At 46.3% G+C, this 27,778-nt stretch overlaps 1 gene segment (V, D, J or C); it reads left to right on the forward strand.

Moving 5' to 3' along the window:
* On the forward strand, positions 1-27,016 carry LOC103167882. The segment is given in 3 exon segments: positions 1-226; positions 17,050-17,369; positions 26,142-27,016. Coding segments are annotated over 2 exon segments (354 nt in total).
* Positions 27,017-27,778: the final 762 nt, after the last annotated feature.

A 27,778-nucleotide genomic window follows, 5' to 3' on the forward strand; every position in this document is an offset into this window, starting at 1 on the left:
GCCAAGGGAATAGTTGGGTAAACTTTTGAGAGACTACATTTCTCTGTATTCCAGACTGACCAGAAGCTTAATTAACATCGCCACCCACACCTGATGCTCACACAAGCAGGCCTGACAAGGAGGCTAGACCCGAGCTTGGTGGAAGCAGGTCTGGCAGCTGCAGATTGGAGAGGACTCTCCTGTTGCCCATAGGCAAGGTTGAATATTCCCTGGAGGAACTCAGGAGGTGAGATCCACGATTCTCCGTGAGCAGTGGTAAAGGATACAAGTGTTTGGGGGGCCTGGTCTGCCCCATGCTAGGACTTGAAGGTTGAAAGGAAAATCTGAAAGGTAGTTGGGGGAGGCTTTCTTCTCCTCTGGCCCAGGAGCAGGGGATGATAGGACTTGGTTTATCCTAATTCATTCATTTAGTAGTATTTATTGAGGGCTTACTATGTGCAGGGCACTGTACTAAGCGCTTGGAACGTATAATTCGGCAACAGTCAGAGACAATCCCTGCCCAGCGATGGGCTCACAATGTAAATGTCAGGGGTCTTTGGGTGGAGTGGGCCTCAAATTTAAAGGGGAATCACCTATAGAGCCTTATGTGGGGCAACCACTGTGCCTGATCAGTTGTTTTGATCTCTTTCCCAGCACTCAGCACAGTGCTTAGCACACATTATGCATTTCATAGACTTCTCACACCCAGACTGTAAGCTCCTTGTGGGCAGGGAATGCGCCTACCAACTCTGTTGTATTGTCCTTTTCCTAGTGCTAAGTACTTTGCACCCAGTAAACACTCAATAAATACTACTGTTGATGAAATACCATTGATGATGATGATGATGATGATAATTATAAGAGATACCATAAGGAGCTAACAGACGCTTTGTATAGTGTTCTGCATGCAATAAGAGCTCAATAAATACTACTGAATGAAGGGTTGAGGATGAGGGGAAGAGCACTGAAATTGGCAGTTAAAAACGAAGAACAAGTTCATTTCTTTGTTCAGCTGAAGTTGTTTCTATTGAAGCGTGTAATCTTCCAATTAAGAGTAAAACTGAACACTCTATTTTGAGATATTTCATAGATGAGATGTCGAGATAGCTAGTCAATCTTCCCTTCCTGATGAATGACTTGAGCACGTACACTCCACTCCTCTGCCGCTAACCTCCTCACAGTCCCTCGTTCTCACCTGTCCTGCCGTCGACCCCGGCCCATGTCCTACTGCTGACCTGGAATGCCCTCCCTCCTCACAGCCACCAAACTAACTTTCTTCCCCCCCTTCAAAGCCCTACTGAGAGCTCACCTCCTCCAGGAGGCCTTCACATACCGAGCCTTACCTTTCCCTCTGCTCCTCCTCCCCTCCCTATTCCCCCGACTCCCTCCCTCTGCTTTCCCCCCTTCCCCTCCCCACAGCACTTGTGCATATTTGTATATATTATTTATTACTCTATTTATTTTGTTAATGATATGTATATATCTATGATTCTATTTATCTTGATGGTATTGACGCCTGACTACTTGTTTTGTTCTGTTGTCTGTCTCCCCCTTTTAGACCGTGAGCCCATTGTTGGGCAGGGAATTTCTCTATCTGTTCCCGAATTGTACATTCCAAGTGCTTAGTATAGTGCTCTGCACATAGTAAGCACTCAATAAATATGATTGAATGAATGAATGAGCTCTATGTTATGGGGTTGAGCTGAGAGCAGCTACCATACTGACCCCTTACTGCCCTCCCTCACTGTCCTTGCCCCCCACTTGGTCCTGGCAACCTTCTTACCCCACCCTCATTCCTGCAGTTCTCCGCTCCTCTGCCCTGGTCCCTCCACATAGATTTCCTGCCCAACCCACACCCCAAGGTGGCATTCCCCCTCCTGTCACCGCACTGCACTGCTGCAGAGCAAAGCATCCCAAAACTGCCATTTCCTCTCCGCACCAGTGAAGATCTCTGCCATCTCCTCTCCGTACCACTGAAGACCTCTGCCCCGACATGCTCCGTGTGGGCCGAGCATTGTGTAAACGTTGCTGCTGCAGGCTGTTGGTATCTCCCCGCTGTCGGCCATGCGTGCTGCCTCCCCAAGAACCTGCAGCGGCTCCCTACTCCTCCATCCCGTCTTGCCTTCCACTACCCACACAGAAAAGAGAACGGATTGGCAGCCTGCCACCTGCACTAACCCTCTGTGTGCTATAACATTTCTGAGTATGCCTTGGACTCTGATCCATAGAGAGTCTAAAATTCTTCTCCTCTAGCCACAACACCCTACTGATTTTTGTTTTTATTTTGTGTATTTGTTCTTGTCTTTCTTGTTGTTTTAGTGTTTTCCTACTTCATTACTTCTTATGTGTCTGTGTCCAGTCTCTTCTCCCATCTTACATTTTTGTAACGTGAGCCTCTTGAGAGGAAGGGACTCTGTGTAATTCCCCCCTGTGCATTCTTTCCCAGTGCTTAGTACAGCACTCTGCACATAGTAAGCACTTGATACTCTACTATTAATAATAATGTTGGTATTTGTTAAGCGCTTACTATGTGTAGAGCACTGTTCTAAGCGCTGGGGTAGACACAGGGGAATCAGGTTGTCCCACGTGAGGCTCACAGTCTTAATCCCCATTTTACAGATGAGGTAACTGAGGCACAGAGAAGTTAAGTGTCTTGCCCAAAGTCACACAGCTGACAAGTGGCCGAGCCGGGATTCGAACCCATGACCTCTGACTCCAAAGCCCGTGCTGTTTCCACTGAGCCACGCTACTATTACTTCTACTACTTTGAGAATTCATTCCTGTCCCATTGTGGCTGGCTAAGGGTGCAAATGATTGCTTCCTGTAAATATGTAAACATCCTACCCAGGAAGTGCTTTCTGAACATCAGAGGCCCTTGCCAAATTTTCAGATGAGTGAGCTGGGCCTCGTTTTTACATCTTGTAATTATGCGTGAGGTTTCTTTCATAGCTGAAATTGTATTTTGAGAGCATTTAGCCTTCATTTCCTACGTGTTGGCATTTGTTAAATTCTATATTAAGCAAAAGTACTGAACATCACGTACAGTGCCTTTACTGGCTCAGACCAACAGCTGCACTGGGAAGCTCAGAAGGACCATCTAACTTCTCTACAGCTAACGTTCCCCTTTGCATTCTTAGCCTCCTTCCTCATAACCCAAAGTGGGCCTCTCATGTGGATTCCATGCAAAATACTCCTGAACTTAAGGATACTGAGATACAACTGCTGCTGTAGGGGTGTCCTTGAATCAGCCAGGTCCTTAGACAAGACCCCGGAGGAACACTTCCCTCCTGACAATCTTCCTCAGTCTAACCAGATTTCTGCAAGCATTCTTCTTTCTTTCATTCAAGCAATCCTGTAGCTCACCTCTTCTTTTTCTTTCTCCATCTTCTCCTTTACTTTTACTGCTTCCTTTTCCTCCTCCTCTTCCAAAAAACCCACTTCTTTTCTTCCTTAACTTTCTTGTTCATACACACAGTAATTTTCTCTACTTTCAGCTCGTTGTGCTCTCTCTTTTTCTGTCTCTCTTCCAGTCTCTCAAAGACGGGAGGTTAGATAAAATAGCCAAAATGATGTGCTCTAAAACGCCACCAGAAAGGTATGATAAAAGATGCCAAGAAAATTTCAGGGGATTCATTAATTCATTCAATCATATTTATTTAGCACTTACCATGTGCAGAGCACTGTACTAAGCACTTGGAATGTACAATTCAGCAACAGATAGAGACAATCCATGCCCAACAACAGGCTCACAGTCTAAACAGGGGAGACAGATGAAACAACAAAACAAGTAGTCAGGCATGAATACCATCAGGATAAATAGAATCATAGATATATACACATCATTCATAAAATAGAGTAATAAATAACATATACAAACATGCACAAGTGTTGTGGAGAGGGGAAAGGGGAAGAGCGGAGGGAGAAGGGGGGAATGGGGAGGGGAGGAGGGGCAGAGGGAAAGGGAGAGCTCAGTCTGGGAAGACCTTCTGGAGGAGGTGAGCTCTAAGTAGGGCTTTGAAGAGGGGAAGAGAGTTAGTTTGGCAGATGTGAGGAGGGAGGGCATTCCAGGTCAGCGGTAAGACGTGGGCCAGAGGTCGATGGCGGGACAGGTGAGAACGAGGGACCATTAGGAGGTTAGCGGCAGAAGAGTGGAATCTTGGGGGAGGGGGGGCTGTAGAAGGAGAGAAGAGATGTGAGGTAGGAGGGGGCCAGTGATGGAGATCTTTGAAGCCAAGAGTGAGGAGTTTTTGTTTCATGTGAAGGTTGATAGGCAACCATTGGAGAGAAGGAGGGAAGTGACTTGCCCAAAGCATTTCTGTAGAAAGATAATCCGGGCAGCGGAATGAAGTATAGACTGGAGCAGGGAGAGACAGGAGGATGGGAGATCAGAGAGGAGGCTGATGCAATAATCCAGTTGGAATATTATGAGAGCTGGTACCAGCAAGACAAGACAAGACAAGTTACTCAGAGGGTAAAGGAAATGGAAATGGTTTGTTTACACCTCCCAGAAGCCAGTGGAGCATTCTGAGAAGGTTTGCTTTCCATGTCAATAGTGGGAGACTTCCACCCCACTCTGAGTGGAACTGGGTTTTCTTAGAGATTACTCTTTCTTCCCCACCCACTCTGTCTACTACACAGGCTTAATATGTACTTTTGTGCTACATACACTTGATATTACCATTCAAATGCATCTCTCATCACATGAAATCATCATCATCATTTTTGCCACCATGCATGCGTAGTCACTATGGCCAGCCCACAGATCAACTCCCAAATGATCAACCCCACCTACACTGTATTAGGGTTTCTAGTCAATTTTCTGAAAAAGCAACAGGAAATCTCTCTTGGTATTCGTTTAAGATATCCTCTGCTTTTCACATATAGAACTATCATTATCTTGGGAATCTCGATCCCCGAGCAATGGGTCTATACCGAATTGTACATTCCAAGCGCTTAGTAGAGTGCTCTGCACATAGTAAGCACTCAATAAATACTATTGAATGAATGGAGACCTCATCCCAACAGCAATATGTAAATATTAGCCTTTTCCTTCCCCAACAGCATCTGAGAGTCTTCACAGCTCATGGCAGGTTTTGCACTTTGTCCATCTGCTAGAACTAGTTGTTGTTTACCTTCAGCTGTGCCTTCCTCCCTACTCTCACCCAAGCCCTCCAATCAATCAATCAATCCATCAATGGTATTTATTGAGTGCATATTGTATGCAGAGCACTATGCTAGGCATATGGGACAGTAATAATAATGTTATATTATTATAACAGTAATAATAAGTGCTTATTATGTGCCGAGCACTGTTCTAAGCACTGGGGTAGATACAGGGTAATCAGGTTGTCTCACGTGAGGCTCACACTCTTAATCCCCATTGTACGGAGGAGATAACTGAGGAACAGAGAAGTTGTGACTTGCCCAAAGTCACATAGCTGACAGGTGGCAGAGACAGGTGGCGGAGCTGGGATTAGAACCCATGACCTCTGACTCCAAAGCTTTGCTCTTTCCACTGAGCCACACTGCTTACAGCAGTGTTGGTAAACATGATTCCTATCCTCAAGGAGCTTAAAATTTAGTTGGGAGAAATATGTTAAAATAAATTACAGATAGAGGAAGATGATATGTACATAAATGCTGTGGGGCTGGAAGTGGGGTTAGTAATAGTTAGTTAGTTAGTTTTAGTTAGTTAGTTAGTTAGTTAGTGGGGTTAGTTAGTTAGTTAGTTAGTTAGTTAGTTAGTTAGTTAGTTAGGGGTTAGCAGCATGGCTCAGTGGAAAGAGCACGGGCTTTGGAGTCAGGGCTCATGAGTTCGAATCCCAGCTCTGCCACTTGGCTGTGTGACTGTGGGCAAGTCACTTAACTTCTCCGTGCCTCAGTTCCCTCATCTGTAAAATGGGGATTAAGACTGTGAGCCCCACGTGGGACAACCTGATTCCCCTATGTCTACCCCAGCGCTTAGAACAGTGCTCGGCACATAGTAAGCGCTTAACAAATACCAACATTATTATTAATATAGTCTAAGGGGTACAGACTCAAGTGCGTAGAAATCTTAGAAGGAAGGGTAGAGAAATTAGGGATTAGTCAGGAAAGACTTCCTGGAGGAGATATGATTTTCAAGAGAGCCTTGAAGATGAGGATAGTGGTGTTTATGTTGGATATGAAGGAGGAGCAAGTTCCAGGCCAGGAAGACATGAACAGGGAGTCAACACCAAAGGATGAGATTTTGGACTTTGGAACCATATGTATGTTGTTGTTAGAGGAGTGAAATGTTCAGGCTGAGTTCTAGAGGGAGATAAGCAAGGTTAGGAAGGAAGGGGAGAGCTGTCTGAGTTCTCTAAATGCAAGGGTGAGGAGTTTCTGTTTGATGCAGAGACAGATGGGCAACCACTGGAAGTTTTTGAGGAGTGGAGAGACATAAATATTTTTGAGGGGAATGATCTGGGCAGCAGAGTGTTGTATGGACTAGAGAAGAGAGAGCCTGGAAGCAGGGAGGTCAACAAGGAGGCTAATGCAGTAATCAAGAAGGGTTATGATAAGCGCCTCAATAAAAGTGGTAGCAGTTTGGATAGAGTGGAAGTTGTGGAGTCTTGAGATGTTGAGGGTTTGGTGACAGACTGAATATGTGGGTTGAGTGAGAGAGATGAGTTAAGGATGATGTCAAGGTCACGGGCTTGTGAGACAGGGAGGATAGTGGTGTTGTCTATAGTGATGGGAAGGTAGGGAGGAGGAGAGGATTTGACCTCCCCCTAGCAGAGTGACCCTGTGGGCGTCCTCATATCTGGGACCTCCCCCATTGAGAAGCCCTGTGGTGCGGTTCCCAAGGAATCGGATAGATCTGTGTGCCGCTGCCTCTGAGCAGCGGGTATGTTCACTTCACCTCCTAAGTTTAACTCCGTGCCCAACCCCAGTGTGAACCTTGTCCATCTCATAGTCCCCTTGGACCCCAGCCAGGTCCGCAGCAGCAGCTCACTCTTGAAATGTCACAGTTTCGAGCCACCCCTGAGGCTGCCCATCATTTGTCATCCATGTGCTACTCCAGGGTCTCAAAATGATCTGGGGAAAAAAATCTTAAAAAATAGCCTGAATTAATCCTTTCTCTTCCCTCTGCCCATGGTCAGTTTGGGTGACAGGCACCTATTCCAGAGTCTGGTGCCTGAGAGGAAGGACAAGGGCAATGTCTGTGAAAAGGCAGGTGGGCTAGAGTGAGAAGGGTGGGATGGGGGGAACTGGGAGAGAAGGGCAGGCAGGAGGGTGGGGCTGCTGGGGCAGAGCTGTGATCTGAGCTTGTAGATGATCTGAAGAGGATGGGGCAGGCTCTGTGGGCTGGAAAGGTCAGAGGGTCACATGCAGAGCAGTGGAGTTTCTACATATCTCTGGGGTTGCTCCACAGCCTCCTGGGCTGAAGGGACCGGTCCCCCGGAGCTGCTGTGAATATGTGACCTCTGAGGAGAGTTGGGGGATGGGACAGAGAGGGCATTAAGGCCAACATTTGCCTGAATACTAGGGAGGAAGGAGACACCTTCTGGACCTGAGACAGAGTCAGGGCTGGGAGTGTTGCGTCCAACTTCACTTGTGAGTTTGGCTATGAGTGAAGTTCGCAGAATTAGCTTCATCCTCACCCAAACCAAAGGGTCGGAAGAAAACCAGGGAGTCTATTCTCTCCACGGAGCTTTAAACACCCAACCTGTTGGGCTTGAAACTTCTTTGCTGAAGTATTGCCCTGAGACCTGGGATTCGTTAAAAACATTTAACTCTAATGAAATTGTGGTATTTATTAAATGCATACTGTGTTGTCAAAGAAAACTTCACAGTCTCTGCGTTGTGTTCATATGGGTATGTCAGAGACAAGTTTCTTTCTTAGTAAAGCTTAAATGGGCAGGGTTTCCTCTACTAGTCTTCTACTACTAGTAGTAGCACTAGAGAAGCAGCATGGCTTAGTGGAAAGAGCCCGGGATTGGGAGTCAAAGGTCGTGGATTTTAATTCCACTCCGCCATTGATCAGCTGTGTGACTTTGGGCAAGTCACTTGACATCTCTGTGCCTCAGTGACCTCATCTGTCAAAAGGAAATTAAGACTGCGAGTACCACCTGGGTACAAGTGCTTGTCACATAGTAAGCGCTTAGCAAATGTCATCATTACTACTTCTACTATGCACTTAACAGATACCATCATTATTATTCATTCATTCATTCACTCAGTAGTATTTATTGAGCGCTTACTATGTGCAAAGCATTGTACTAAGCACTTGGAATGTACAATTCGGCAACAGATAGAGACAATCCCTGCCCACTGACGGGCTCACAGTCAAAACAGGGGAGACAGACAGCAAAGCAAAACAGAACAAAACAAAGGAAGACACTCAAGACCAAGTATTACTCAAGTATTACTACTCAAGACCAGCTTAACTTCAAGAAATACAAAGGTTCTTTGTATACAGTTAGTACAGCATTTGAGCTTCACCCATGATCAAAGAGCACAATACATGGTATATTCCCTAGGGAAAGCAGCAGTACATTTTTAATGATTATAACAATAATAATAAGCATGGCTCAGTGGAAAGAGCACGGGCTTGGGAGTCAGAGGTCATGAGTTCAAATGCCGGCTCTGCCACTTGTCAGCTGTGTGACTGTAGGCAAGTCACTTCACTTCTCTGTGCCTCAGTTACCTCATCTGTAAAATGGGGATGAAGACTGTGAACCTCACGTGGGACAACCTCATTCCCCTGTATCTACCCCAGCGCTTATAACAGTGCTCTGCACATAGTAAGCACTTAACAAATACCAACATTATTATTATTATTATTATTAATAACAATTATGATATCCATTAAGCATTTACTATGTGCCAGGCACTATATTAAGCACTGGGATGGATACAAGTAAATCAGGTTGGATACAGTGGCCGTTCCATGTGGGGCTCACAGTCTCAATCCTAATTTTATAGATGAGGTAAAGGAGGCCCAGAGGAGTTAAGTGGTTTGCCCAAGATCATACAGCAGAGAAGTGGCGGAGCAGGGATTAGAACCCACGTTCTCTGACTCCCAAGCTCATGCTCTTTCCACGAAGCCTCGTGTGATCTGACCATTTCCCAACACTGCCTGCTGTGTATCGGGACAAGGTTCCTCATATCCCCCTCCAGATTGTGTTTGTTATATCAGGATATGTCCAGAGGTTTCTAGACCTCATCTGTAAAGGGGAATTCAGAACTCCAAACTCCAGATAAATGTCAGTAGGTAGGTTCAGCCTCGATGGTTGTTATCAAAGTTGTTACCAACCAAAGTGATCAGGAGCAGATAGATGGTTCCCACCAATCACTGCCTGATTTCCCACTTTAATATTTAGAGGAGGAAATGAATTTTCATCTCTCTGGGAAGCCCAGCAAGCAAACTCCTTTACTATACCAGGGTCAGTGTGAAGGTTTTCCCCTGACAACTTTGATATTTGAGCTCTCCATTTTCTTAATAACTGAATCTCCTGTTTATCATAGAGGATGCCTTCTTCCTCCAGGTCATTTTGCCTTTGATTAGCTGATTGATTGATTGATTGATTGATTGAGCTATTTCTAGCCTGGATTGCTACCGATCAGAATTCTGAAAGCTTCAAGGAAACAGCTTTTGATTCACTTTGGGTGTTATTACTCTTCTGACTGAAAATCATGGGAAGCTGTCCTTAGGTCAGAAATGAGATGAAAGTTGGGGACATTTTCTCTCAGACTGTATATTTGTGTGTGTGTGCAATACACTGATGTAGGATGGAGATCCCCTTCCTCATCTCGTGTGTGCAAACATCGTACCCGATGTTATTTTCATTTCTGCCTCTTAGGATCATGGTCTTCTGGTAAAGCTCTGCTCTGAGAAACTCCCCATTACTAATTGTGGTGCATTAAGCTGCCCTGTCTGCAAATCCAACCCCAGCTTTCTGGACCTCAGCCACATCCTTTGAGGTTTCACCTTGTTGAGTTTTAAAACGGTTCTTCTGCACTTCCTGTTTACAGTTTCCCCATTTCAGCTCACCATAGAGCAGCTAATAATAATGGCTGTGGCACTTCTTAAGTGCTTATTATGTGCCAAGTACTGAATTATGTACTGGGGTAGATTGAAGATAATCGTGTTGGGCACAGTTCCTTTCCCTCAGTGGGACTCACACACTAAAGGGGAAGGAGAACAAGTGTTGAATCCCCAGAGATGTTAAATGGCCTTCACAAGATCACACAGCAGGCAAGTGGTAGAAGCAGGTTTAGAATCCAGGCCCTCTGTTTTCCCAGCTGGAGCTCTTTCCACTAGGCCATGCTGTTTCTCGTACTGCTATTGGAGTAGTCAAAGGAGATCAAAATTGTAAACAGATAATCTTAGGGAAAAAATGACTTGACACCTTGTCTGATTTATTTGTGTGTGTGTGTGTGTGTGTGTGTGTGTGTGTGAGAGAGAGAGAGAAGGAGAGAGAGAGAGAGAGAAAAGAGAAAGAGGAAAGTATGGCAGTAAAATAGACCTTGCTCCACTGCACAGTGATGGGAAGAGAAGTATCCCTGCTGGCTACAACTGAACTGAAGAGGGTGTGGCAGGGAAAATATTATCATTACTTTATTCATTGAACGATTATGTGTGCAGAACACTATACTAGTAGTTTAGGAGTGCACAATAGAAGGTATACGATCTCAAGTGCTCTCTTTCTCTCCCCACTTCTTGCTTCCTCTTCCTCCTTTTTTTGTTTTCTCCTCTTCCTCCCTTTTTTCTTTCTCTTTTCTTTCCTGCTTTCCTCCTTCTCCTTTGCTCAATCCTCCCTTCTACCCCTGACTACTTCAAAGGCCCACCACCAATGCCCTGTCCTCTCAATTCTCCACCCCAAATTAGCCCCCAGGCTCTAAATGAAATGTTTCCAGTCTTGCATAATGGCCATTTCAGAACCAGTCACTTTCCTCTTCATGTTTCTGTTTTTAACATTCAGATCCTAATAGACCCCTGTGGTTCTGAAGGAGCCACCTGTGACCAATCTCTCATCACTTCTTTTTCTCTGGTGCTCTTTATAAACAGAGGAACCACTCAGTCTTCTCATTTTCCATTTGTTCCCCCATTTCTTCAAACTTGACCGTGAGATGCCTGCTGTTGCCTGTAAGGTGCTTTCTTCTTCAGGACATTTAAGATATCTTGGTGAGACTAAAGGAGCCATTTAAAATTATCCTATCAAAATTCAAAACCAATATAAGCCAGCAAAGTTTAAAAAGCAAAGTCTAACGGTAGTCAGATTTCATCCCAACCACCCTAAGTTGAAATAAAGAGTACGAATAAGAAGGGAAACAGTTACAGTAAGGCCAGAGACTCTCATCATGCCTGACTACTTGTTTTGTTTTGCTGGCTGGCTCCCCCTTTTAGACTGTGAGCCCATTGCATGGCGGGGATTGTCTCTATCTTTTGCTGAATTGTATATTCCAAGCTGTTAGTACAGTGTTCTAGACACAGTAAGCACTCAATAAATACCATTGAATGAATGAATGAAAATAGAAACCACCCAACATACGCCTGATAATGGGCCTGATAAAGACAGCATTACTGGGCACTGTACACTAATGCCGGGCTAGGGATCCATACTTGTCACTGCTATATGAAACCCTGTCCTTGTCCCCAAACTGGTTTCCATTAACCCAGCTGGAACCAGTTAATGAGGGTAGGTGACACTCTGAGAAGAGAAGGTGGAAAATTCAGACTAGAAAAGGGAAAGAAACAATTTTTAAATGTTGGATCTATGTAAGGTAGCAGGTATGAGAATGTAGGTAGCAGGTATGAGAATGTAGCAGGTCTATTACATGTTAAAGCAGCAGAGTGGGATTATCTGCATCTGAGGTTACGGAAGGAATCGGCTGGGTTTCCTGCAGGATCACTGGATTTGATTTCTGATAGCCCATGGAAGATAGTAGAAGGCTGAGCCTAGAAGACAGCAGAAGTTTTTACTTTTAATGAAGGAAACAGAGGGTGGTCCTGGTAGTCGGGGATTGGCCAGCTGAGATATAGGTCTAGGAAGGGAGTAGAACAAACATATACATAGGCAGCTCCCAGGGTTGGGCAGTGAGAAGTAGCACCTCCATCTAAGATCTGTTTTCTGTGACCTTGTCTCTCCCTTCCACACTCCAGTTTGTACTTCACTTTACTGCCTGGATCACTTTTCTGCAACATGTTTGGTCCATGTTTCCCCACTCCTAAATAACCTCTCCAGTAGTTGCCCATCCACCTTCTCATCAAACAACAGCTGCTTACCAACTCCTTTAAGAACTCAGTCATCCTGCCTCCTCTTGCCTTACCTCATTGCTGTCCAAATATAACGCAGTGTGCACACTTTTCTCCTCTAATGCCAAACTACTCAATGTAAAGCAATCTCATCTATCTCACCGCCGACTTCTTGCCCATGTCCTGCCTCTGGCCTGTAATGCTCTCCCTCCTCATATCTGACAATTACTCTCCCCACCTTCAAAGGTATGTCGCCTTCAAGAGTCCTTCCCTGATTGAGCCCTCATTTCCTCTTCTCCCACTCCCTTCTGCATTGCCCTTGTATCTAGATTTGCTCCCTTTATTCATCCCACCCTCAGCCCCACAGCACTTATGTACATAGCTGCAATTCATTTAATTATATTAATGTCTGTCTCTCCTTCTAGACCGTTAGCTCACTGTGAACAGGGAACGTGTCTACCAACTCTGATATATCGTTTCATTGTACTCTTCCAAGTGCTTAGTACAGTGCTCGGCACACAGTTAGTGCTCAGTAAATACAATTGATTGATTTGATTGAGTCATTAAGAACCACCTCAGCAGCTAGAGGAGACTTAGGTAAATACAGGGCTGGGGTGTCAGGGAAGGCACAAGGCACCCCCTCATTTCTCCTAGTTCTCTTTCCCCGAGGGACGACCTATTGGGATTCCAGGTCTGAGGAGCATTTGCTGCTGGTCCTGGCTGCTACCTACCCCTCGAGCTGCTGTTTGGAAGACCGGACACTTGCTGCTGAAGTCTGAGAGCATCCACCTCTGATGAAGCAGGGACTTTCACAGCCTTGACTCTCCCTTTAGAGCCCAGCAGAGCATCAAGAACCTCTGATCTGTTGTCACCACAGGGTTTAGAGCAGCCTCTCAAATCTTGCTTCTGGCCTGTCCTGGTGCTCTGGGCCATGGACTTACCCCAAACTACGTTAGCTGCAGTCCAGAATCAGGTCTTGTTACAACAACTCACTCCACTTCATCCCCAACTTTGTCTTACAAGAAACAGTTGCAAGTATCTCCGGAGACGCAGGAGGGGGAACCCTAAGTTATCAGCTTCTTCCCTTCCTCCCTACCTGGCTTTCCTCAATTCATCAAATTCACTAGTCTCACCAACCCCTATGATCATTATCTTGACTTCCTCTTCAACTCCCTCCTTCTGTTGTACCTGTCCAAACTGCCACCGGGTTGTATCTTTTCTGTAATAGTTCATCTGTCTCTCTATAACTCTTCCCTCTTTCAGCCACTACAGTGAAGCAAGACCCCCCCCACCCCCCTTACCTCAGAACCGGACCATTACCAGTCTCCTAGCTAGCCTCCCCATCTTCCTCCTATTTCTACCACATTTAAAAAAAAAACTCTCATCAAGTTTCTGTTCTATTCCTTTGTGACTGTATACTGCCTGATCTCCCCTAATAAACTGTAGACTTTTCATAAGAAACAGTATTACCTAGTAGACAGAGCACAGACCTGGGAGTCAGAAGATCTGTGTCTTAATCCCAGATCCAACATTTGCCTGCTTGTGTGACCTTAGGCAAGTCACTTAATTTCTCTGTGCTTCAGTTACCTCATTTGTAAAATGGAAATGAAATACCCATTTTCCCTCTCTCTTACACTGTGAATGTCATTCATTCATTCATTCATTCAATAGTATTTATTGAGTGCTTACTATGTGCAGAGCACTGTACTAAGCGCTTGGGATGAACAAGTCGGCAACAGATAGAGACAGTCCCTGCCGTTTGACAGGCTTACGGTCTAATCGGGGGAGACAGAGACAAGAACAGTGGCAATAAATAGAGTCAAGGGGAAGAACATCTTGTAAAAACAATGGCAACTAAATAGAATCGAGGCGATGTACAATTCATTAACAAAATAAATAGGGTAATGGAAATATATACAGTTGAGCGGATGAGTACAGTGCTGTGGGGATGGGAAGGGAGAGTGGAGGAGCAGAGGGAAAAAGGGAAAGAGAGGGTTTAGCTGCGGAGAGGTGAAGGGGGGGTGGCAGAGGGAGTAGAGGGAGAAGAGGAGCTCAGTCTGGGAAGGCCTCTTGGAGGAGGTGAGTTTTAAGTAGGGCTTTGAAGAGGGGAAGAGAATCAGTTTGGCGGAGGTGAGGAGGGAGGGCATTCCAGGACCGCGGGAGGACGTGGCCCAGGGGTCGATGGTGGGATAGGCGAGACCGAGGGACAGTGAGGAGGTGGGCGGCGGAGGAGCGGAGCGTGCGGGGTGGGTGGTAGAAAGAGAGAAGGGAGGAGAGGTAGGAAGGGGCAAGGTGATGGAGAGCCTTGAAGCCTAGAGTGAGGAGTTTTTGTTTGGAGCGGAGGTTGATAGGCAACCACTGGAGTTGTTTAAGAAGGGGAGTGACATGCCCAGATCTTTTCTGCAGGAAGATGAGCCGGGTAGCGGAGTGAAGAATAGACTGGAGCGGGGCGAGAGAGGAGGAAGGGAGGTCAGAGAGAAGGCTGACACAGTAGCCTAGCCGGGATATAACGAGAGCCTGTAGCAGTAAGGTAGCCGTTTGGGTGGAGAGGAAAGGGCGGATCTTGGCAATATTGTATAGGTGAAACCGGCAGGTCTCGGTAACGGATAGGATGCGTGGGGTGAACGAGAGAGACGAGTCAAGGATGACACTGAGATTGCGGGCCTGAGAGACGGGAAGGATGGTCATGCCATCCACGGTGATAGAGAAGTCTGGGAGAGGACCGGGTTTGGGAGGGAAGATGAGGAGCTTCATCATTCTTGCTCATGTTGAGTTTTAGGTGGCGGGCCGACATCCAGGTGGAGACGTCCTGGAGGCAGGAGGAGATGCGAGCCTAAAGGGAGGGGGAGAAGACAGGGGCGGAGATGTAGATCTGTCATTTGGTACAAATCTTATATCTGCCCTGAGGAGACTGTATCTCTTCCAGACCTTTCTACAGTGCGTGGAACATAATAAACACTTACTATTATAATTATTATTCAAAGTACAATGTAGAAATGAGAGCTTAATGAATATTAATTTTGATGAATGGCGATTTTGATGAAAGACAACTTAATGAGATGCAGCGTTGTTTAGTGGAGTGAGCACAGGCCTGGGAGTCAGGAAGATCTGGGTTCTAATCATGACTCCATTACTCATCTGTGACCTTGGACAAGTCACTTCACTTCTATGAGTCTAAGTTACCTCATCTGTAAAATGGGGATTAAGACTGAGCCCTATGGGAGAAAGGGATTCTGTCCAACTTGATTAGCTTGTATGTGCCCAAGCTTTTAATATAGTGCCTGGCACGTAGTAAGCACTTAACAAATACCATAAAAAAATATTGAAGATAAAAACAACAACTAACCCTATCCCCCTTTTCTACATGCCTCAGTGTGATTTCCTGTTTAGCATAGCGATTAACACCTCAGTATTAAATTCTGCTTTTCTACCCTTGACCTCTGCAAGCAATAGCTAAACTCCAGTGATTGGCTACAGCTGTTTCTGCAAACTGTGCAACTATTCATTCATTTATTCAATGCATTTATTGAGTGCTTACTGAATGCAGAGCTCTGTACTATGCACTTGGGAGAATACAACAGAAAATGGGCACATTCCCTGCCCACAACGAGCTTACACTCTAGAGAATAAGCTCAGGGTTCATCTTCATTCCTTCCCTCTTCTCCTTCCCTACTTCCATCTGTTGTGAAGTTCTATCCTTGCCTGGGCAACTGGGCTTTCTCCATTTGGGACACCTTCCTGGGTCCAGTTTGGAAAGGACATGCCTTGGGGCTCATGTGAGCCCTCCATTGCTCCCCACACTCCTGACCGTGGGCCCAACCACGCAGAAAGGCACTGCCCTTCACTCATGACCCCAGGGGCTCCCATCGACCCTGCTTCTGCTCAGGGAATGACATGACCAAAGACAGCAAGAGGCCTTCTCGACTTTTAGAACATTGGAAAGGTCACCACTGTGGCAGCAGCTGAGACTTCCTGGACTGTGGGTCTGAGAGCTGTGAGGAGTCTGAAGACTTGTTACTCCTTTTGTGTTTATTGTAGTTTGTCTTTTTATTTTTGTTTGCCTTTCCTTAAATATGTCTCCTCTCCTCCTCAGCCTAAGATTGTGAAGCCCTTAGGGGCAAAGGGACCATGTCTAAATCTCAGCTGTGTATTAATTTTTCAGTGTACAATACAGTTTTTTGCACCTAGGAATTGCTGGAAAACACTACTACTACAAAGTGTTCCTGGGCAGAAGGTGCAGCGGAAGGTGAGAGGTTGACTCCTGATCCCTGCACCTGGGGATGCCATGGAAGAGCCCAGACCAAACCAGAGTCTTGGCCCTTGGTAAAGAATCCTGGGTCCACAGTTTATCCATGATCTTTGGGATTGAGAATCTGCCGCCCTGGTTCAGATTCCCAAAGGCCTCTGCACAGAGGAGCCCTGAGCTGGCATGAGCCCAATTTTAACCTCAGGTTGGGGTGAGGGGCAGAGAGAGGGAGGTTCAGAACTAGATCAGGCGAGAACCACAGGAAGAGCAGATCTGATGGCTTATTGGCTGTTTCCACCTCCCCTCTCCTGCCCCCCTGCCTCCAAATATCACTGCCTTGACTTCCTCCTGAACCGTGACTTGTTGGCAGGCCTGCTCACTTCTCATATTCCTCTCCCTGGCTCTGGCCACAACATGCTGGTCCAGATCCAGCTGCTGTGGCTGCTCTCAGCTCTCACAGGTATGTTTTTAACTCCACAAACTGGAGTTTTCTATGAAATTGGTTCTTTCTGTGAGATAGGGTTGTCTGTGAAGCTGTGACTGCTCCTGACTGGCACTGATTCCCTTTGGTGACAACTAATGTTTGTGCTTTCCTTTCCAGGATCCATGGGTGAGGTGCAGCTGGTGGAGTCCGGAGGAGGTGTGAAATACTCGGGGGAATCTTTACATCTCTCATGCCAGACCTCAGGGTTCGACTTTGGCAGCTATGCTATGAACTGGTATCGGGACGCTCCAGGAAAGTCCCGTGAGTTTGTCGCCAGCATCATTGACTGGTATTATATAAAGTATGCAGATGAAGTGAAGGGACGATTCACCATCTCCAGGGACAACGCCAAAAGCCAGCTCTACCTGCAGATGGACAGTCTGAGAGTGGAGGACACGGCCCGGTATATCTGCCACGTTCACAGTGAGGGGACGCAGGTGAGTGCCCAGGCATAAACCCCTCCACTCCTGTATCAAATGTTGCCTCTGCTGCTGCTGAACAACAGCATGTGAGAGGAAGTAGTGTCTAGTTGTCACTTGCCAGATCACCAGAAATCTCCCTTTTCAGCCACCTGTCTCCAGGTGCACCATTAAAATGTGTTTTGCTTTATTCACCCCGTCCTCCACTCTCCCTCTCCTCTGCCTCCTCATCCCAGTCCCTACCCCCTCCCCCTCCCCATGCCCATAGCTCCCATGGCCCTGCTGCCTCCCTTTTCTCCACACCTGGAGTCCAAACTGTTTCTCCCACATTCATTTAACATTTGTCTATCCTTCCCTTCCTCTCTCTCTGTCACATCTTCATTCTCAAAGGTCTCCCTCAAAACCAGGTGATGGAAGGAGCAGATATGGTGCAGGAGACACTGGGTAGGGAAGGCTGGGAGAAGACCAATAGTGACAGAGTGGTGTTGGTCATTAAAACCAGTTGACAGCGACATTGAAATTCTGGACACTGCTTTAGTGCGGAGGTTCAAAGTTTGGGGTTTATGGGCAGAGGATCAGGAAGTTGGGCTGTAGGAAACTATAGCATCACACAGTCGAGCATGCTGGTTTAAAGGGGGCAAGTTGAGAGGTGGCAAGATGGAGAAGAAGCGGCGTGGCTCAGTGGCACAGGCTTAGGAGTCAGAGGTCATGGGTTCTAATTCTGCCCCCACCACCTGTCAGCTGTGTGACTTTGGACAAGTCACTTAACTTCTCGGTGCCTCATCTGTCAAATGGGGATTAAAACTGTGAGTCTCACGTGGGACAACCTGATTACCCTGTATCTACCCCAGTGCTTAGAACAGTGCTCGGCACATAGTAAGTGCTTAACAAATACCAACATTATCATTTATTATTATTTTAAGGTGGCTGCTGAGGTGGCCATTCCAACTAGCTTCCACAGTCAGGATGGGAAAGAGGATCCCAAGCCATATTAAAAAGAATAATAAAGATATTTGTTAAGTGCTGGGGTGGATACAAGCAAATATTCATTCATTCATTCATTCAATAGTATTTATTGAGCATTTACTATATGCTGAGCACTGTACTAAGGGATTGGAATGTACAAATCGGTAACAGATAGAGACGGTTCCTGCCCTTTGATGGGCTTACAGTCTAATCGGGGGAGATGGCAGACAAGAACAATGGCAATAAATAGAATCAAGGGGAAGAACATCTCATTAAAACAATAGCAAATAAATAGAATTAAGGTGACATACATCTCATTAACAAAATAAATAGGGTAATGAAGATATATACAGTTGAGTGGACGAGTACAGTGCTGAGGGGATGGGATGGGAGAGTGGGAGGAGCAGAGGGAAAGGAGGGAGAAGAGGGTTTAGCTGCGGAGAGGTGACGGGGGGGTAGAGGAAGCAGAGGGAAAAGGGGGGAGCTCAGTCTGGGAAGGCCTCTTGGAGGAGGTGAGCTTTAAGTAGGGTTTTGAAGAGGGGACGAGAATTAGTTTGGCAGAGGTGAGGAGGGAGGGCGTTCCAGGACCACAGGAGGACGTGGCCCAGGGGTCGACGGCGGGATAAGCGAGAATGGGGGACGGTCAGGAGGTGGGCGGCAGAGGAGCGGAGCGTGCGGGATGGGCAGTAGAAAGAGAGAAGGGAGGAGAGGTAGGAGGGGGCAAGGTGATGGAGAGCCTTGAAGCCTAGAGTGGGAAATTTTTGTTTTGTGCGGAGGTCGATAGGCAACCATTGGAGGTTTTTAAGAAGGGGAGTGACATGCCCAGAGCGTTTCTGCAGGAAGATGTGCCGGGCAGTGGAGTGAAGAATAGACTGGAGTGGGGCGAGAGAGGAGGAAGGGAGATCAGAGAAAAGGCTGACACAGTAGTTTAGCCGGGATATAACGAGAGTCCGTAGCAGTAGGGTAGCCGTTTGGGTGGAGAGGAAAGGGCGGATCTTGATGATATTGTAAAGGTGAAACCGGCAGGTCTCGGTAATGGATAGGATGTGTGGGGTGAACGAGAGAGCCGAGTCAAAGATGACACCGAGGTTGCGGGCCTGAGAGATGGGAAGGATGGTCATACCATCCACAGTGATAGGGAAGTTAGGGAGAGGACAGGAGTTGGGAGGGAAGATGAGGAGCTCAGTTCTGGTCATGTTGAGTTTTAGGTGGCGGGCAGACATCCAGGTAGAGACGTCCTGGAGGCAAATAGAGTTAGACACAGTCCCTCCCCAACATGGGACTCACAGTCTCAATTCCCATTATACTGATGAGGTAACTGAGGCTCAGAGAAGTGAAGTTACTTGCCCAACGTCACACAGCAGACAAGTGGTGGAGCCGGGATTAGAACCCATGAACTTCTGACTCCCAGGCCCGTGCTCTCTCCACTACGCTCCTGGGAAATTTAATTAGCACCTTTTGTGGAAGTATCTTGTAACGAAGCCAATCAGAAGGAATAATGGGAAAGCAAGTCAAGGGGCCAGGGAGTTGGTGGTTGAAGTCCTAGACCACTTATTATTATGTTGGATTATGTTGGAGCTGTGTCTCTGGGAGAGCAGGACACTGGAATGGCTTGGAACTGTGACCTGGGAATGATGCACAGGCAGGGATTGTAGAGTGTCCCAGATGGGGGTTAAGATGTCAATCAATCAGTCAGTCAATCAATCAATGGTATTTATTAAGCACTTACTGTGTGCAAAGCCCTACAGGCCAAAGGCTTGAACTCTGGAGAGGTAAGGCTCCTGTCCCTGATGGGGAGAAAGGACCAGAAGAACGTAACCCCTGGGACACCTTCAGGAAAGAACAGAGCATACTGGAGTTGGGGACAAGTATTAGAGCTATGGAAAGGTGTTTGAACTGGAAGGGAATGTGTCCACTAGTTCTGTGGTGGTGTACTCTCCCAATGCTTAGTACAGTGCTCTGTACATACTAAATGCTCAATAAATATCATTACTGATTGATTGATTAAGAATACTTGCAAGAAGACTTGTAAATGTAATTGAGATCTCTGCTGTTAGCATTGGCCTGTGGTGGGGCTGGCGGAGAAGCAAGGACCTGGGAATCTGAGGGAGGGGGTGGGAGGCCTTTCTCCACAAACTCCCTGTAGCTAGTCCCAGAGGGGAAGAAGGCTATTTCTCGATGATCCCCTTGCCTTCTTGAAGACACTCAGCTTTAGGAAGAGGTTTGTGGCAGTGATAGGAGTATATGGACTTGGAATTCTCTAGGAAAAGATCCCCAGTCTCCTTGTTCTGCAAAGGGAAAACTGGAAGACTTAAGGACCCAGCAGATGGGTTTGGGCTGAGAGCTCCTGATGGTGTCACAGATGTCCAAATATATTAGGGTCCTGTATCCACAGTTCTTTACTGTGGGGATAGAGATGCTCTTGGTGCATGGGAACAATTTGGGATCCAAATAAACAGGACTGGAAGCAAGGATTCATTCATTCATTCAATTGTATTTATAAAGCACATACTGTGCACAGAATGCTCTACTAAGTGCTTGGAAAATACAGTACAACAATAAAGAGAAACAATCCCTGCCCACAGTGGGCCCACAGTGGGCCCACAGTGGGGAGGAGATAGACATCAATACAAGTGAACAGGCATCAATATAAATAAATAGAATTATAGATATATGCATATATATATATATATATATATATATATATATATATATATATATAAGTGCTGGGGGACGGGGGAAAGAGCAAAGAGAGTGAGACGAGGTGACCCGGAAGGGAGGGGGAGCTGAGTAAAAGGGAGCTTAATCTGGGAAGGCCTCTTGGAGGAGAAACAGTGTGGCCTAGAGAATAGAGCATGGACCTAAGAGTCAGGAAGAACTGAGGTCTAATTCCTGACTTCACCACTTGTCTTCTGGTGGAGGGGGGGATTAGAACCCAGGTCCTTCAACTATCTAATCTGCAAAATGGGAATTAAAACTATGTGCCACATGTTGGACAAGGACGGTGTCCAACCTGATTGGCTTGTTTCTCCACCAGCGCTAGTACAATGCCTGGCACAGCGTAAGCACTAAACAAATAGATGAAAAAAATATAGTGGCTCCTGGGTTGGCTGCTGAGATTGGGAGAGATTGCCAACTTCCTCTCCTCTGCTCTGTCATAGCCAGTCTCTCCAGGATGAGCACACATAGACTGCTCAAACACTCTTTTTAGTTTTAAACAGATTATAATAGTAGATAATTGGATAAAAGGAGTCAACAGCAATAATGGCACAAAGGAATCTCAAACCAGGACCAGGAATAAATGCAGGCTCCCTCATCTTAGTTCTCCATCTAAACCCAAACCTCACCTTAAACTGCTCCTGCTCCCTTAGCAGCTTCTTTGGGGGCATACCATCCCCCATTCTTCCCTGCAGTTCTCTCTGCTGACCCTTAACCTTCACAACAAACATCAGCTCCCACATCCAGTCCTTTCAAATATCTGGCAGGGCACCTTACCTCTTGGACTGTGGTTTCCCCTCACTTTTCTAGCCCATTCCTGCTTGTCCAATTCCTCTCTGGTAGATGGCTGCACACCAGCTACTGCCCCAGGTGATATTAAGCAAAAGTAAAAGAGCTTTCACCATGAGGCAGTCCTGAGAAATGGACATACTGAGTGGCCTAACCAAGGCATCACAGTGAGTAAATAAAAATGGTCAGTGGCTTCCCTGGGAAATGCAAGGAAGTTTCTCAGTGTGCTAGGTGAGGAAGACTTACAGTGCATCTTTCTGATGTAGAAAATGCTGAGCAACACCACAGGCAAGCCAATAGAAGATGTCCTTGCCCCCAGGAGCCTTGGCTAACAGTGCAGAAGAGCCCGGCCCTAAGTCAGGGCACCTGCAATTCTCCCTTAGACCCTGCCATCCTTGGCTCACATACAAGAGAGAATCCAGTACAGGAGCTCAATCCATCCAACAATCAATCAGTCAATAGTATTTATTGAGCACCTAATGTGGGCTTGTAGAGCAGTGAACTGATTGAGAGAATGTCACAAAATTAGGAAACTTAACCTCTGTTCTCAAGGAGTTTGCAGTCTAGCAGGGGAGACTGATATTTAAATAAATACTGATGGTATTTGTTGAGTGCTTACTATGAACCAAGCACTGTTCTTGTCAGTTAGGAGGACAATTAGAGCATAATGATATGTACACAAGTACTATGGAGGAATGGACATCAAGACTTAACATGAGTGTATAAGAAACTTAGATATATGAATAATTGCCCAGACCATAATAATCATTTCATATAATGTATTATTAGAGGAAGGAATGGGTAGGGGTGGGATACTGTGGAAGGGGGCAGAGACTGTAGCAGTGGGAATGGGGAGGGAAACAGAAATGATCCACTTTTCCCTTATTCTGGGGAATTGTCAGTTGGAAAGGGAAAGACTGGTTTGCCGAGGGGGTGTCTTGGTGCGGTGCAGGGAAAAGGCAGGGGTAGGTGGGGTAAGGAGTGAGGTTTGATTAAAATAATAACAAAGGAGAATAAGGGAAAGAGCAGGTTCCTTTCCCACCCAATTCCAGACCCCACTGAGGAAGAAGAGGCACAGGTGTGGATTGGTAATCCCAGCTCCACCCCTTGTCTGCTCTGAGACCTTGGGCAACTCACTTCACTTCTCTGTGCCTCAGTGATCTCATCTGTAAAATAGGGATTGAGACTGAAAGCCCCATATTGACAGGGACTGTGTCCATCTGGATTTACTTGTATCTAACCCAGTGTTTAGTACAGTGCCTGGAATGTAGTAAGTGCTTAAGAAATGACATTATCATTATTCTTATTATTATTCCTAGCTGTCATTCCCCTCTGGCAGGATCAATTCCAAAATTCAAAGAACATATTCTAAATGTACATGCATTTTGTTCCTTGCGAATCTCCTGAATTTCATTTTGTACATATATTAATGAAGCAGAAAGAAAGAAAAGAGATAGCAAGTTTCTAAAAGTCTCTCTAAGGTCACCCATGACCTCCTTCTTGCCAAATCCAATGGTCCTACTCCATTCTAATCCTCCTTGATCTCTCTGCTGCCTTTGACACTGTCGACCATCCCCTCCTCCTCCACACCTTATCTCACCTTGGCTTCACGGACTCCGTCCTCTCCTGGTTCTCCTCTTTTCTCTCTGGCCGATCATTCTCGGTCTCCTTCGCAGGCGCCTCCTCCCCCTCCCATCCTTTAACTGTTGGAGTTCCTCAAGGGTCAGTTCTTGGCCCTCTTCTGTTCTCCATTTACACTCACTCCCTTAGTGAACTCATTCGCTCTCACGGCTTTGACTACCATCTCTACGCAGATGACACGCAGATCTACATCTCCGCCCCTTTCCTCTCCCCCTCCCTTCAGGCTCGCATCTCCTACTGCCTCCAGGATGTCTGCACCTGGATGTCGGCCCACCCCCTAAAACTTAACATGAGCAAGACTGAGCTCCTCATCTTCCCTCTCAAACCCGGTCCTCTCCCAGACTTCCCTATCACACCATGGATGGCACGACTATCCTTCCCATCTCTCGGGCCCTCAATCTCGGTGTCATCTTTGACTCGTCTCTCTCATTCACCCCACACATCCTATCCGTTACCGAGACCTGCCGGTTTTACCTTTACAGTATCGCCAAGATCCGCCCTTTCCTCTCCACCCAAACGGCTACCCTACTGCTACGGACTCTCGTTATATCTCGGCTAGACTACTGTGTCAGCCTTCTCTCTGATCTCCCTTCCTCCTCTCTCGCCCCACTCCAGTCTATTCTTCACTCTGCTGCCCGGCTCATCTTCCTGCAGAAACGATCTGGGCATGTCAATCCCCTTCTTAAACAACTCCAGTGGTTGCCTATCAACCTCTGCTCCAAACAAAAACTCCTCACTCTAGGCTTCAAGGCTCTCCATCACCTTGCCCCTTCCTATCTCTCCTCCCTTCTCTCTTTCTACTGCCCCCCCCCAGCACGCTCCGCTCCTCTGCCGCCCACCTCCTCACCGTCCCTCGGTCTCACCTATCCCGCCGTCGACTCCCGGGCCATGTCTTCCTGTGGTCCCGGAACGCCCTCCCTCCTCACCTCCGCCAAACTGATTCTCTTCCCCTCTTCAAAACCCTACTTAAACCTCACCTCCTCCAAGAGGCCTTCCCAGACTGAGCTCCCCTTCTCCCTCTATTCCCTCTACCGCCCCCCTTCACCTCTCTGCAGCTTAACCCTCTTTTCCCCCCCATTTCCCTCTGCTCCCCCCCCCAATCCCCTCAACACTGTACTCATCTGCTCAACTGTATATATTTTCATTACCCTATTTATTTTGTTAATGAATTGTACATCGCCTTGATTCTATTTAGTTGCCATTGTTTTTACGAGATGTTGTTCCCCTTGACTCTATTTATTGCCATTGTTCTTGTCTGTCTGTCTCCCCCGATTAGACTGTAAGCCCGTCAAACGGCAGGGACTGTCTCTATCTGTTGCTGACTTGTTCATTCCAAGCGCTTAGTACAGTGGTCTGCACATAGTAAGCACTCAATAAATACTATTGATTGAATGAATGAATGAATAAAACTGATACTGAATGAATGATAAATGAGATCAACTCAATAGGAATTAACAATAGATATGAGATAAACTCGATCAGAATAAACTCAATGCCTATTTTCATGCTGCAGTTATTTCAACTTTGATTTCTTTCTTTGTCTTCTCTTCCTGCTTTATTCTCTACCCTAAAGCCCTCCAGATTTCTCATTCCTTTCCTGCAGGTTTGTGGGATGCCCTACTCACTGTTACCAAAGTCCCTATACCCCTCTTGCCATTGTTTTATGACAGAATCAGTCATTTCTCCAGGCATAGAGGTCATGGGGACTAGCCTACCACTCCCTTCCCAGGGTTGCCTACATTCATTCTTTTAATCATATTTCTTGAGCACTTACTGTGTGCAGAGCACTGTACTAAGTGCCTGGAAAGTACAATTAGGCAACAGATAGAGACAATCCCTACCCAACAATGGGCTCACAGACTAGGAGGGGGAGACAGACAACAAAACAAAACAAGTAGACAGGCATTAATACCATCAAACTAGATAAATAGAATCATAGGTATATACGCATCATTAATAAAATAGAGTAATAAATAATATATACAAATATACACAAGTGCTGTAGGGAGGAGAAGGGGGTAGAGCATAGGGAGGGAGTAGGGGCAATAATAATAATAATAATGTTGGTATTTGTTAAGCGCTTACTATGTGCCGAGCACTGTTCTAAGCGCTGGGGTAGACACAGGGGAATCGGGTCGTCCCACGTGGGGCTCACAGTCTTAATCCCCATTTTACAGATGAGAGAACTGAGGCACAGAGAAGTTAAGTGACTCGCCCACAGTCACACAGCCGACAAGTGGCCGAGCTGGGATTCGAACTCATGAGCCCTGACTCCAAAGCCCGTGCTCTTGCCACTGAGCCACGCTGCTTCTCCAATGGGCAATGGGGAGGGGAGGAGGAGCAGAGGGAAAGGGAGGGATCAATCTGGGAATGCCTCCTGGAGGAAGTAGCCCTCAATAGGGCTTTGAAGAGGGGAAGAGAACAAGCCTGAAACTAAGGACTCCCACCTGTGGCTCCCCAGGCTACCTCTCTCCTGGCATCTGGAACTTCCCAGCCCTTACCATATGCATACAACAGGATCTTGGATCTTTACAATATGTCATGAATGCTTAATAAGGTAACAGCCAAAACAAATCCATGCTAAAACTCCTTTCCCTGGATCTAATAGAGTTCCCTCCAGGAACCTCAATACTTCCTTGCATGTGTCCCACAGTTCACTTTCTTCTCCCTCTCCAGGGCGGTAGCTTCAACTCCTCCAGAGTCTTGTCTGCTTGACTTCAAACTTCCAGGGATCCTCTCCATTCTCTCCTTGTGAACTGGATCCATCCAGGTACAGCACAAGTTGTCCCCTTTTCCTCCTCTCCCAGACAGACCAACTCTTTTCCCCTTGTCTCAAGATGGCCCCTGTTCTCCTTTTTCTTTCCAACATGCCCTCCTCTCCATCCCCAGTCCTTCTTTCTGGTTGTTAGGTTAACACTTCAGGGAGAAGTACCAAGGAGTGACATCCTCCTCCCTCTGGCATCCTCCTCCTTCTCTTAAGTGTGGTAGCCAATGGAACTGACTGCCACAAGCACTTTCCAACCTTCCAATGGGCACTCCCTTATCTTGGTGTTGTGAATTTGGAGAACAAAAATTCCTTGTTGCACTGACCACCCCCTTGAGAATTTTGGCTTTGGCATCCACACACTCTCCAAAGATGAAGGCCAGAAACAACAGCCTTAGCCTGTGTCATCCTCTTCAAGTTCAGAAGACAACTATTTACAAACATATTTATTAATAAAAACCTGTAGTTGATGCACCTCCACACTACATACACAAGCCATGTGTGTGTTATGTGTCTATGTATTCCTTGTGTTACTGTAGAATGGAAGGGAATAAAGGAAACTGTAAGAGAAATGCTACTGAAAAAATTAATGGGAGAAACAGTCAATCCTAGCAATGAAAAGAAAGGATTGAGTTAATTACTGTCAGGTTCATCTGTCAGGCTCCTTACATTCATCATTATCAGTTTGGAATCTTTCTCTTTCTTTTGCTTTATTAATGTGTGCAGAGAATGCATTTTGTGTCCTTCCGTGTACTTCATGTAATTAATAAAGAATGAGATTATTTTATGCTTGGTTTGGTCTCTTTGATGTCACACCTCCACCATGTGAGTCCGGCTTTGCTGCTTGGGGTTCCCCCTCCACTACTCCAAAGCTCCAGAACTTTCAGTCTCCCTGCCTGCACTCTGTGCCTCAAGACCTATAATCAGTGACACTCTGGCAAGAAAAGGGTTAATGGCGTCAAACTGAAAATTTCCCATGCTCACTCACCTCAAAGGCAGGTGTTTCTGGTTTATGGAGACCATTCAGGGTCAGATTAGGGTCAGGTTTTGAAACTTTCACTCTGGAACTCCAGATTCCTATTTTAGGAAGAGAATTGAGATGACTGACCCCTGCTGCCCAGATTGAATTATTTCCCCTCCCTCCTGACAATTACAGGGAGGACCAGGTGTGGGCAAAGATCAAGGGATGAGAGAGCAGAGTTGTGGAGCCCCACTGTCCATCGTAAACTGTGGGGATGAACTCGGAGACTGGTAGATCCTATAGTTATAGAAGTCTGTTCCTCAGACCAGATCTCTTCCAAGCCTCAGTAGACCGTCATTACCAGTTCTGCCAGAAAGATGAGTCTTGTGTGTGACTAAGGACGAAAAGGAAGAGAAATGTCTCACCCTGGGAATGATTCACTCATGACTTACATAGATTTGGGTTAATTCTTCAGAGTCAATTCGACAGAGGACATGGACATCCATCAGCAACTTTCCAAGCCCCTTTATCTCTATCTCATTCCTCCAACTCCTCAGAGGATTGTAGAGTAGGAAACACCCAAACAGC

This window comes from Ornithorhynchus anatinus, chromosome 2, assembly GCF_004115215.2.
Source record: "Ornithorhynchus anatinus isolate Pmale09 chromosome 2, mOrnAna1.pri.v4, whole genome shotgun sequence".
NCBI lineage: Eukaryota > Metazoa > Chordata > Mammalia > Monotremata > Ornithorhynchidae > Ornithorhynchus > Ornithorhynchus anatinus.